At 42.5% G+C, this 12,542-nt stretch overlaps 1 protein-coding gene across 1 annotated transcript in view; it reads left to right on the top strand.

Annotated features, from left to right (window-relative positions):
* LRP8 (low density lipoprotein receptor-related protein 8, apolipoprotein e receptor) overlaps positions 1-11,073 on the top strand; it is a 76,813-nt gene extending 65,740 nt beyond the window's left edge. Inside the window, exons 10-18 of the mRNA XM_009884820.1 lie at positions 332-559; positions 1,130-1,248; positions 2,732-2,871; positions 5,327-5,468; positions 5,914-6,066; positions 6,738-6,968; positions 9,000-9,068; positions 9,290-9,462; positions 10,470-11,073. Coding sequence (XP_009883122.1) covers positions 332-559; positions 1,130-1,248; positions 2,732-2,871; positions 5,327-5,468; positions 5,914-6,066; positions 6,738-6,968; positions 9,000-9,068; positions 9,290-9,462; positions 10,470-10,508 — 1,294 coding nt within the window. The 3' untranslated portion in view covers positions 10,509-11,073. The remainder of the gene's footprint in view (positions 1-331; positions 560-1,129; positions 1,249-2,731; positions 2,872-5,326; positions 5,469-5,913; positions 6,067-6,737; positions 6,969-8,999; positions 9,069-9,289; positions 9,463-10,469) is intronic.
* The last annotated feature ends 1,469 nt before the right edge of the window (positions 11,074-12,542 follow it).

Below are 12,542 nucleotides of genomic sequence, written 5' to 3' on the forward strand. Positions count from 1 at the left end.
GGTGCTCATCAGACTAAAAAACAGAGTCTTGGGAACATTGTCAGATGCCCTGCCGAACCCCCATGATACTGTTCTTTTGGTGTTGGGTCAGAGAGAAACGAAAACCATTCCTTGCTAGTGAAGATGCAGTAGCTTGCTTAATCCAGGCTGAGTCTGCATAGCCATTCCAGCCTGGGCACAGAACACAAAACAGGGTTAAAAATTCCTGGGTTTCGGCATTTATTTCCAAGTCTGTGATCTGATACTCGAGCTGTCTGAGATCCAACCCCATGCACATCTGCACGGCCCTCTCTGTGCTGTGTCAGTCCAGTGACGAGTCCTGTCTTTGCAGTGCCTACATAGACAAAGCGAGTGACACCGCTGAGCAGGTGATTTTGATAGACAGCCAGTTGAACTCTCCTGAAGGACTGGCAATAGACTGGGTTCATAAGAATATCTACTGGACGGATTCCGGAAACAAGACCATCTCGGTGGCCACTGCAGATGGAAGCAGGAGGAGGACACTTTTCAACAGCGACCTCAGTGAGCCAAGAGCCATTGCTGTTGATCCTACACGGAGGTAGGTGTAAAGACCACAAACATTCCCCTCACTAACAGGGACGTTCTAGTCTTCTTTCTGCCTCTTCCAAACTTGTGGGTGGTTCTCATCAAAACTTACAGATGCCCTTGAAGATAGATAGATCCATTGAATTTAAATGGGACTGCTGAGGTGGTTCAGCTAACTCTTTGGAAGGCCACTGCTGTTAAAATTCTGCAAATAATGGTCAGGTCATGTGTTTGTTGGGCCTGAGCTGGTCCAGGCACACAGGTTGTGTTGGGGAATTAAGTAGTCTGTCTGACATGTGTATGGGGTACTTGGATAAGTGAAGTCCACGTACCTACCAGACACAACAGGAGATAGTTTGCATGGGGTTTCTAAGGTGACATTTTGCATTCTGGTGCAAGTTTTGTGGCATAGCACCCTGTGGGACACCATGTGGCTCTGCTAGGTGCATATCAGAATTAACTGCAGTGGCTGAGGGGCTTTGCTATATTAAGGAGAGAACGGTGCACCTCTCACTCCAATCAGTAGTGCACATCTGTTACACTAGGGTCCAATGGACTGTTTGCTTGCATCTGTCTCTTTCAGGTTCATGTACTGGTCTGACTGGGGAGACAAAGCTAAGATCGAGAAAGCTGGCCTGAATGGCGTGGGGCGGCAAGTGCTGGTGACTGACAACATTGAGTGGCCAAATGGCATCACACTTGGTAAGCACCCAGGTTAGAGCTACAGCACCCACTGTGGCTCACATAAATTTATTTTTATTGTTAAATAGGAAAAAATAATTGTAAACACGCAAAGGCACCTGCGTACAAAAGTCCTGGAAATACTCTGTCACTTACTGCTCACCAACATGAGCAATTTTATTGCAGTAGCAAGCATAGGTGGTAAGTCTTGGCACAGTCAGAACCTCAGACTGCAGGAGCTTTGAGTTGCTTTCAGGTGTGCCTTAAGGCAGAGGGAAATTTTGGGGGAGGATGCAGAGCTGCAACAACCCTTTGGGAGTCCGGGAAGCGTCAGAGAGTCCTTGACACTAGTGTTTCTGGACCTGGACCTGTCTCGGAAGCACTGTCAAGATACTTCATTGGACCAATTAATGCATGGTGCCTCAAGGAAAGAGAGACAGCTCGTTCCCCTTCGACACGCCTGCCCAGCCGCTCGGGGTGTGAGTAGCAAGGTGGAACCCAGCTTGGCTCATATCCTGCATCCTGCTGGCACACAGAGGGCTGCGGTCATTCTCGCTGGTGCAGCGAGTTGCAGGAATGGAAGGGAGGTTTCCTGCCCTCGTGGGGCAGCAGGGGACAGCCTCCTCTGGAGTTACAGCTGTACACAGCACCATGCAGATGTGGGGTTCTCTGCTTGGTTTTATATTTGAAGATTCTGGCCGTGATGGGGATGCGGGAGAAAATGCCACTACCATTGCATAGTGTTGGAAGTGCTACTGCTGTGAACAAATAATGTTGTCCTTTAGTAATTAAGAAATTAATTAATGACTTGTTTAATTACAGAACTTGTTTTGTGTTGGCACTCATCCACGTGCATTCTGTTTAGTGAATCTCATCCAAAATGAGTGAATTTGCTCCAGGAATAGAAAAACAGTGCTTAGCGTTTTAAATAATACTGGATCCTTCCCTCCCACTCTTACCTGTACCCTCCCCAAAACCTGGCTGGTTGTGGCAGGAGCGTCCCCACCACCAGCATGCCCCCAGCCTGCGCACAAGAAGGGTTTCTGGACCCAGAATCCTTCTTCACTGACAATGTGTAAATCACACATCTTCTTCAGAGAGGTGTTTCATTTGAATCACAGTTGTTGTTCTCCAGCAAGAGGCCAAGGAGTGAATAGCCTTGAGAGGGATGAAGCTTCTCACTCAGGCACTGATGGAGTGACTCTGGGAAGCCTGAACTGCTGCTGGCCTGCTCCTCCTGGTAACAAAAGAACCTCATTGTACAAAGCTGTCAGTCAGGCATTCCTCACACACACAACAGAATGTTCCTCCTTTTTAATCTTATTTATAGGGTCTTATCCCAGCATATCTGGGCACTGATTCAAAATCAGAACTCATGTTTAAAAAAAAAAGGTCCAATAATAAAGAGATTAGTCATGCTGCCAGCAGGAAAAACATGCTGGGCAAGAGAAAAAGAGTTGCAGGAGCTGTGTGTAATTTCACTTCATTGTGTTTCACTTCTCAGATTTGCTGAATCAGCGTCTCTACTGGGTAGACTCCAAATTGCATTCACTGTCCTGCATTGATTTCAATGGCAGCAACAGAAAAGTTCTGATCTCTTCTGTTGACGATCTGAGCCATCCTTTCGGCTTAGCAGTGTTTGAGGTAAGAGTTGAAAACGGATGTAGAACAGACTGGAGACTGCAAGAGGTCTCAAAGCTCTTCTTGATTAAAAGCTCTGCCTTTTGCATAGCACAGAAAGCTCAGCGAGGGCGTTTGCTGCTATAGAAACCGATTAACCTGGTGTGGGTTCAGTTGTTTTCTAAAGCCCTTAATCGGGAGCAATGCGTTGTCTCATGTTTTTCCCTAATGCAGTACCGGTGTGTCTGTGAGGGGCTGGTGGTGCCTAACGTAACACGTCCCGCAGAACTGGAAAATGGGCCTGGGTTTTCCTTGATGTGAACTGAGCCAACCGGCCATGCAAAGGCCAAAACTATTAGCAAGGGAAGGGAGAAGCCACTTACTGTGATCACCAGGTGGGACAACCATTCACTGAGTGACACTGCAACATGTCTCAGCTTTTGAAAGCTGGACTTCATGGGGAGCTTCATGGGCTCAGAGCAACCCTTCAGCCTGCACTGGAGCACTCTGCTGCTCTCACCAGCTTTGTTTCACACCATCTTTGCATACCTGTGTCGCATTTTCTGGTGCCAACAGAACCCTCAGGAGAGGACCGTCCTTTAAATTTTGCAGCGCTGGCTAGTTGTTTCTGTTGTCCATCCCAGCATCTGCAGAAGTATCCTCAGAAACGTTTTCACCTGTCTTAGAAGTCTCAAGGCTTCAGCTGGGAGCATCTGTGCCAGCAAGGCACTCGCAGGGCTCCCCCTGCAGTCACTGTGCACCAGTGCGTTGCTGGGGACGTGGCATTAAGAAAGTGTTTGTTCACCTAGTTCTGAAAGGGTCAGGTAATCCTCTTTCAGACTGAACTGCTCCAGTTATGACACACAAACCCTGCCACACATCAGAGAAACTTCCCTGGCAAAAAAAAATATAGCTGTGATCCTACAAAGACATAAGCCTATTTTCCCAAAAGCGTTAAGACTTCCAGCTCCTGCTTGAGTATGTTCTATTGAAAACCCAATTAGTTTTGTAAATTCAGTGCTCTTGTATAATTCAGTGTCACACTGTAGACTTAGTAAAAGCAGTGCAGTAATTATTAAATAGTTCAGATCCTCAAATACCATCAAGGAAGAACTAAGACCTGCTGAGATCTTGCAGATATTACTACATAGATGGGCATCCATGTGTCTGCCATTAGTTTATACACAACTGCCACGTGGCAGGGCCCAGGGCTAACGGCTTCCTTGCAATTTGTATCTCATGCTAAGCATGTGTTCAAAACTCTGCGTCCCCCATGCTATCCCAGGAGTACTCCAGGGGTACGGAAGACATAATTCAAATTCCTGCTTTGCCTGGGTGGAAGCAGAGAAACAATCCAGCTCTTCCTCCCCTGGTAGAGGATTGCGAGTATCGCTAGCCTGGGGCCGTGACGTCTTCTCTCTTGAAGCTAAGCTCTTTTCTGTGATTCTTTAAATGATTATGGGAACAAAAGCTTCAACTTTGGCACCTCAGTCTAGGTAAGCTATAGCAGAGAAGGGTGTCTGGTTGGCTCCCTGTGAAGGTGTGTGTCACAGCCTCCTGTCTTTGCTTTTCATTTCACTTAACTAGATGGGCTTTTGACTCAGCAAAAGCCTCATCCTTGAAACCCCTGTTTCTCCCATGCCATGTGTGTGATATCTAGGCGTCTTACTTTGGGCATGGGTTTCCCCCAGACATTGCTTCTCTTTAGTTTTATCTTTATCAGCGCTGTTTGGAAGGATCTCTTGGGTTATTTAACCTCTGTACACCCTTCCTCATCTGAATGGCTGGTTAGAATAACAGAGAACCCTTTTGCTTTTGATAATTTGCCCTTGTTCTCCAGCAATGTGGCTTCCTTTACCAAAATACCCATGGTTTTTAGCAGGCAGGAGCATACATAGCTGACCAAGCAACTAAATACTGTCTCATAACTGCGATTCCTGTGTGATTCCTTCACCAGTTATTTTGTATCTTTAATCACAGTATGCCATGCAAAAGATATTCATAAAAAAGAGAAATAGATACTCATCTTCCAGGTGTGCTCTAGGCACTGGCCACTTCATAGATACCTGCTTAATGCGGGTCTTATCTTTGGAAATGAGAAAAAAAATCAACAGAGATACCAAAAGTTTCTAGTATGGCCCTTTGGTTCTGCTCATGATCCACCTTGTCGTTAAAAAAAAAATGTTTCGTAAGCAGAATGCATGCAACTCTTCTGGACTGAACCAAATATCTGCTCCCTTACCTCAGTCTCATAACTATTCAGAGTTACTAAGCTCTTTATCAACATGCAGGAGTGCTGGGCTTTTGAACATTAGAAATGACAGTGTCCCCAAAAAAAGAAAAAAGATAGAAGTAGCATGAACCAAAGGTGCCCCAAGGTAGGAACACAGTGCACTGACTTGGTGACTACTGGAGTTTAATCCAACTTGAGTTGGATTTGAGCCGGGGCCAGGTCAGAAATCCTGTGCATTTCCTGCAGGACAGAGTGTTCTGGACTGACCTGGAGAACGAAGCAATCTTCAGCGCAAACAGGCTGAATGGCTTGGACATCTCCGTTTTGGCAGAAAATCTCAATAATCCTCATGACATCGTGGTATTTCATGAACTAAAGCAGCCCAAAGGTAAGATGCCCTCAGGGTCTCATGGCCCTAAATCAGGTTTATTCGAGCTAGTAAATGAAATGCTTCCTGATGGTTCTTGATGAGAGAGAAAGCACAGGTAATAATGTGAAATCAATGCCTAATGCTTGAAGTTCCTGCATAATTAATTCAGCAGCAGCATTTATTGAAAAGTCTGCATTTTGTTAATAGCTGCTTAATTAGCATCTTTGATAACAGTGAGTTACTCTCATCACTGTGACACTTGCCATTCATTATATATTTGGGCAGTTTTTCTAGTAGTGTGTAAGGTTTCACTCTACTCCAACCTGTAAAGATGCTTACGCAGCCCGATAAATCGAGGTAGGGAATGGAAGAGAGTCTTCTTCGAGGACCTGATGTTTCTTTGCCAAGAGCAAGAAATAAATAATTAGAAAAATAACATGTCTTTTCTTTCATCCTTGAGCAGCTCCAGATTCCTGTGAGCTCAGCCCCCAGCCCAATGGCGGCTGTGAGTACTTGTGTCTTCCTGCACCTCAGATCTCTCCCCATTCTCCCAAGTACACGTGTGCCTGTCCTGACAATATGTGGCTGGGTCCTGACATGAAAAAGTGCTACAAAGGTAAATACAATCGCATCACTGTTTTGCTATTCCAACAAAATCATACTTACAGTGAATATATTCCCTGATGGTGGTACACAAACACTGGCTTTTGTATTGCGCTATTTGCTGCCTTCCGAACACAGCATCATGGTGTCCTTTACGGAAAGCTTGCTTGGTTTTGAAAGCATAACCAGGAAAAGGTACAGCAGGAAGAGAGAAAAGGGAATAAGGCCTAGCACTAAAAGTGTGAATGGTCAATAAATCATTAAAATTTGCCACGTTATTGCCCTATAGATACTGGATCTGGAGAGGCCACTGTCATTGCTGATGATATCCTGGAGAGACAGGTGGTTTTGCTGTAGTTTTCCCTAACGTGCAAATAGTTCCTGATACAAATTCAGTATCTTCTGAGGTACTGAAAAAAAAACCCTAAGTTTTTTAATTTCTTAGCTGCCTTCCATCCAGAGTGCTTTATTACTCTTAATAAATGAAGCTTGACTTCAGGAAATCATTTGTGTAGCTTTAGGCAGAGAAGTATCGATGGTCTGACTATCTGGTAAATAGAATTGGAATTTGGTTTCTGTTTCTGATCAGTAAACATAACAATCCTCCCCAGACTGATATCAACATTTGTGATTTGCTTTGTGTACTCACTTTAGCCAAATTTCATTATTGCTCTTGCTTTTCAGATCTTCCAACTACTTCAACTACTGTACCGGTTTCTACAACCACAGCATCCCATACTGCCAGTACCACGACCATCGCAACTGTACTTGGCAGTGCCAGTAACACCACTGAAGTCGTCCCCAAAGCTGTATCTGAAGCTACGATTACCACCCCAAGTTTTAATTTACTTTCCACCACATCCATCCTGGTAGATTCTGAGATGACCACTGGAAACAGCAATTTATCACAGCACTGTAAGAGAATGAGATTCTTTTTTATTTTTCTATGTATGCTGTATCACAAACACTCACGCAGTGGTGGGACACCTGACCTAACAGGTCAGACTCAGGCACATCCTGTTGCACAGCGGGAGACATCAGGTTTTCTTTCTGCAGACGCCTCTGTTACGGTGGCTGATATGATTCCAGTCGTTCAGGACATTAAGGGACTTATGTCAAGTTTTCATCCGACACACATGAAACAGAGTCTAGGATGAGGCCCTGAGAGTTTATCGGAGTCCTTGCCTTGTGCCCAGTACTAGTTCATCCCAGCTTCAGTGCTGTTTGTAGTGCTGCATACTGTAATATGGATGATTCTACAGGCACTTCACCTATTTTAATTGTTTAATTATTAAAGCGATTCAGCACAAGTTGTGGGTGAAAACTGCCTCCCGTCCAGCTTTAGCCCTGCTGGACATCTGCAGTTACTACAGCCCTTGGGAGGAGGGATGAGGAGCTGCATCTGTTTGTTAGTGGCTGTGCTTTGCATGTTAGCGTGGCCTCATCCATGACACGCGTTTGAAGTTTTGCATTACAATATTAGAAAAGTATCCCAATGGAGAGCACTAACAGGCTCTCCTCAAGTTCTTCCTACATAATGAGTCAGTAATGAAACCAGCACTGCCTCAGTGCTAACAGGAGATCCCTCTAGAAGCTGCTGCCAAAGTAAAGCAGAAAAGCTGAATTGCTTTTAAAAAAAAAAAAAAAAAAATTCTAGTCCAGAGAGAAGACTTTACTTTTCAGGACTGTCATTCAAGACCCCAAACACATCTAGATTGCTTTAAAAATACTTTTTTTTCCCCTAAACGTTTCACTGAGCAGAACAGGCAGTTTCCACTGTGTCTAGAAAGCAAAAATGAACCATTACTGTTTGACCGGGGTGCTGTTTGCAGGAACAGTGATGCAGCGCACTCTGTACTGTGCAGGGGAAAGCAGAATCCAATTTCTAACGTTTGTTCTTGGAAGTTCTTTTTGTGCAAATTTCTTTCAAATGCAATAATTAGCTTTTTAATAAGCCATGGAAGCAAGGTGCTTTAATTGTCCACATTTGAAATAGTCTGGCTTATTATTAAGTAAATAACTAGAACAACCTGCCATGGGGAAGTATTTAAAAGGATAAATTGCCTTTTAAGTTCCATGAATTGGTGTATCAAAAGACAAACTACAGTTAGTTCCTCCTCTCTCAGTTCCTGATATTTTAGCAAAAATAAATTTTCTGTGCTGATCCCCTATTATAAGAGCTCAGAGCAGACATTTTTAAGTATATAACTTGGAAAAAATATTGATTTTTTTTTTTAAATTATTTTTCCCAGTAATTGTTTTTTTCTGTTGAAAGTACAATATCGAGTTTTGGGGTCATTCTCGCATGCTGAGGCAGACTGCAGCAATGAGCGATATATGTGTTGAGTAACTCCTTAGCTGTCAATAAATTTAAAAAAATTAAAAAGAAAAGCTGTGCAGATGGCTTTGAACTACATTCTTCTTCTGACAGCTCAATAAATCATTAATTGTGTCAGTACTAGAAAGTGTTCTGTGGATTTTGAGGAGCACTATTCACCATCCCATGATCCACGCATGGAATTTCCATTAAATGTCATGGGTTTTAAAACTGGCCTCTTTTTTTGTGCTTGAAAATTAGAGGCACAAGTACAGTCACTTACTCATCTCTGGTTAGAGCTTCTCTATCTGCTACCACCGTGCTGAGCACTTCCCTGAACCGCCACACTCTCCTGGAGTGTGGTTTCCAGCCCTGCGAGGGCGGTAGCACTTTATGGCCAGGCTCTTTATCGTTCCTAAGAAGAAACAGCTCAGCTTAGCCCAAATTTGTGCATACATGCTTTTTATCTTCTCCTTAATAATTGTGTTACAAAACTTCTCATAAACTCTTTGATTACAAAAGCCTTCTGATGGGTAGAACAACATGGTTACTAACATAAACCATTCTTTAGACGAGGCTTAAAAACCAGCAAATGAGTTAAATGATCAGAATTACTTCTGTAATTACAGATGCAAATAATGACCAAGGCTTTGATTCAACTGTGACAGCAGCTGTTATCGGAATTGTCATTCCTGTCGGTAAGCTGATTTGATTTAACCTTTGCAGGAGCTCATGCCAAAATTCTCGTGTAAATACGATCTTCCGATTTTCAGGGTTGGGGGTGGGAAAGGGTACAGGAACTGTTGAAATGGGGAAGAGAACCCAGCTTTGAGAAAACTGTGCAAGGATGGATATCTGCGAGGGGACATCACAGCAGATTCATGCCTGGCTAACAGCCCTTTCTTTCCCCTTTCCCCAGTGGTCATTGGCTTGCTGTGCATGGGGGGATACCTCATCTGGAGAAACTGGAAACGGAAGAATACTAAAAGCATGAATTTTGATAATCCAGTGTATAGGAAGACAACAGAAGAGGAAGATGAAGATGAAATCCACATTGGGCGAACTGCCCAAATTGGACATGTCTACCCAGCAGTAAGTATCTGAAGAAACTGCTGAGGGAGGTGGTCAATTCTGTTTAGATACAGAATTATCTCCTGCCAATTAGAGTGTTGGTTATTCACCATATAATGACAAAACCCAGAACTTCTTTAATAATCACTGAATAGGCAGAAGCCTAAACTTCTGCGCAGCTCCTGCAGTTGTCTTAGTATATAGTGGTCTATATAATAAGATATTCTGTTCAAATGAAGAATAATTGTCCTAACCACTGTACGTAGCAAGCTAGCCAGTGTAAAGGTAGCTACCTCAAGAGCTCCGTATGTGACAGCTGATTACTTATCCTCTACTGGATTCTATCATAGCTGTTCTTAGACTGCTACCAAGTGTCTAAGCTGTCTCAAGGATAACTTGAGTTTCCTCAGTAATATTTTCTCTACAACAATGTAAAGAAGAGTCGGATTCCTCACAAGGAGGAGTGAGTGAGGTTCTGTAAGGAGTTAAGGAAATTTGCCTTGGCGAGATTAAGCTCTACAGAAAGCAAGCACTCATTGCGACAGCCAGTCCTGTGTATGCGGCAGAGAGAGAATCTGTTCCGCGGTGCGGTTTGTCTGTAAAGAAGCCTTCAAAGCAGCAGCCCTGGTCAGATGAAGCACTGCCAGTTATAATTGCATTGTATTTTTAGGAGAGAGCATAAAGATCTGTAAGTAAGGAGCGAAGGCAATACAGCTTCTCTAGGCAGGCAGGCGCATAGGTAATGCCCTCTATTATCTAAAGATCCTGCTAAAGATCACACTAGAGAAGGTATCATCCCTTACAAGGAACTTTTCAATACACAAGTGAAGTACACTTTCCACACCTCTTTAGTAACACTTGAGTGAGCGACCCCGTTTGAGGGGAAAAAAAATAAGTGCATAAAATAGATTTGTTACCAGTATGCTAGGGACAACAATGGGATTTTTTTAACAAGAAATACAAGGTAGCAACAGTATCACAAGTCACAAATTTTCTCAAGTGTGATGGTGGGTTTTTTTCCTTCACAGCGCGTCGCATTAAGCTTAGAAGATGATGGGTTGCCATGAGGATGAAGCTGCTGCTCCAGACAACACTGAACAAATTTGCTTTGGATCACAGAACCTGCTTTTTCTTTTTGATCGTTATTTATGTTGCAGAAGGGTAACCACAAAGTTATAATGAACTGCAAACATCCAAAGGATGTGAGAGTTTTGTATGTATAATCTTTTATACACATTTTAACTTGTTGCACTACCCATTTGTGATAGTGAATAAGCGACAGCTGAGCTACTAACTCAATGTACATAACCAGCCAGGCTGAAGGTTCAGTAGCTATTGCTTTATTTTAAGACTATATTTATAGATATTTTGTAAATACGTTGAATATGCTTTGTGGCTATCCATCAACATAAGTAAAACAAATTCTGTACAGGCAGTTTAGAAATATTTATTAACAAAATCTGGATTATAAGATCTGTTCTGTAAATATAGTAGAGGGGTGAGAGTATTTATTTTTTGTATGTTTGGCTTGCTGTGCATAGATTATTTGTGTATATATCTATCTAGACTAGATAGATATATAGGCATATAAATATATACATATATATAAAAATATATACATATATTTTAAAAACTACTAGCCTATGTTTATCAAAATTAGGAATAATCAAATTTTTACAGGATGTTTGAGAAGTTTGCTTTGAAATCTTAAGACACAGTACGAAAGAGCTGTATGGTAAGACAGCTGACAAATTAAGCACTCCCATAAGAAACAGAGCTCCTGTTTTCCAAACTGGCTCATAAGGGTTGCTTTTGCATTTTGCAGTCTATCCAGAAAGATTCATCTGCAGTGCTTTTCACTGAAGAGCCATTGCTCACAGCATTTCGGGCAGGAGAAACTTCTACAGCGCCCAATTTTTGTGTGTTGTATTGTTGCTTTTTACAGCTTGGTACAAATTCGATTCAGGTCTTTTGTTTGTTTGTTTCTAAATGCAAATCTAAATGCTTTTCCCCACTGGGAATCTTGCACCTCTGCAATTAGATTAGAATTAGTAGAAACAAAGATTTAGCCATATACTTCCATACACCCGAAGTGAGCACTCTCACCTGGCTCATCAGGAAAAAAAACCCAGCACGATAACAAAAGTTAAATCCTTCCCTCCTTACCCTTTGCCCCTACTCTCCCCCTGAGAGTCCAAATTTAGGAGGTGCTGTGGGGCAGTGTCTTAATTCAGCATATGTAGAATTTTTTGAAGTGCAGCAGTTACCTTCCAAATTGCTGCCCAGGGAACAACCTGCACGGGGGTAGATCTCCCATACCATAGAGCACTAGGCAAGAAGGTTAAAGGAGGTTAAAAACTCACAGCCTTATCAATATCTTTGGCTGGGTCATCCTGCACCTTGCAGAAAAAACTCTGTTTTTTCTCATCTCATTCTATAAGATTCCCCGGGAATTCTATGGGAAGTGGAAGTGAGTACACTTACCTCCCACGGCATAATGAACTAGCACCTCCCTGAACTGTACCAAAACCTGGGGAAATCTTCCTCGCGTTCTTACGTCAGTCCAAGCTTTTGTATTCAAGTGAGTAGAAGAAACTCAGCCTGAATAGGTTTAGGTTTTTTTTCCTTTTGTTTGTCTTTCTTTTAGACTAAATTCAGAGTGTAATATGAGCTGGAAGTTGATTCTTGACTAAGAAAAGGAAGAAAGTGTCTAAAGACTTAGTATGCATTACAAACATAATACATACTCTCAAAATACTTCATGGCCTGCATAGACAATACATAAATAATCAAGCATCCTTCTATTCAAATTTTAGATTTTAAGGCAGTGACAAGATGACTGAGCTATCCCATTATTGTTTTAAGGTAGGAAACTCTGTTTCTACAAATCCATGCACTGTGTGCATGAAGGAAAAAACTGAGAAAAGGCTGTATGTGATAACACTGTAACTAACAGACGAATGTAAATATATTTGAAAGTTCTACAGTTTTGATACTTTTTTAAGAACACATGCACACAAACCAACCTGTATAAACCATGTATAAAAGGCTGCAGTTTTTTTCAAACCATTGTAAATGAACTCAATGTGTAGTGCTGATTT

This window comes from Charadrius vociferus, unplaced genomic scaffold (genome assembly GCF_000708025.1).
Source record: "Charadrius vociferus isolate BGI_N301 unplaced genomic scaffold, ASM70802v2 scaffold163, whole genome shotgun sequence".
NCBI classification, from domain to species: Eukaryota; Metazoa; Chordata; class Aves; order Charadriiformes; family Charadriidae; genus Charadrius; species Charadrius vociferus.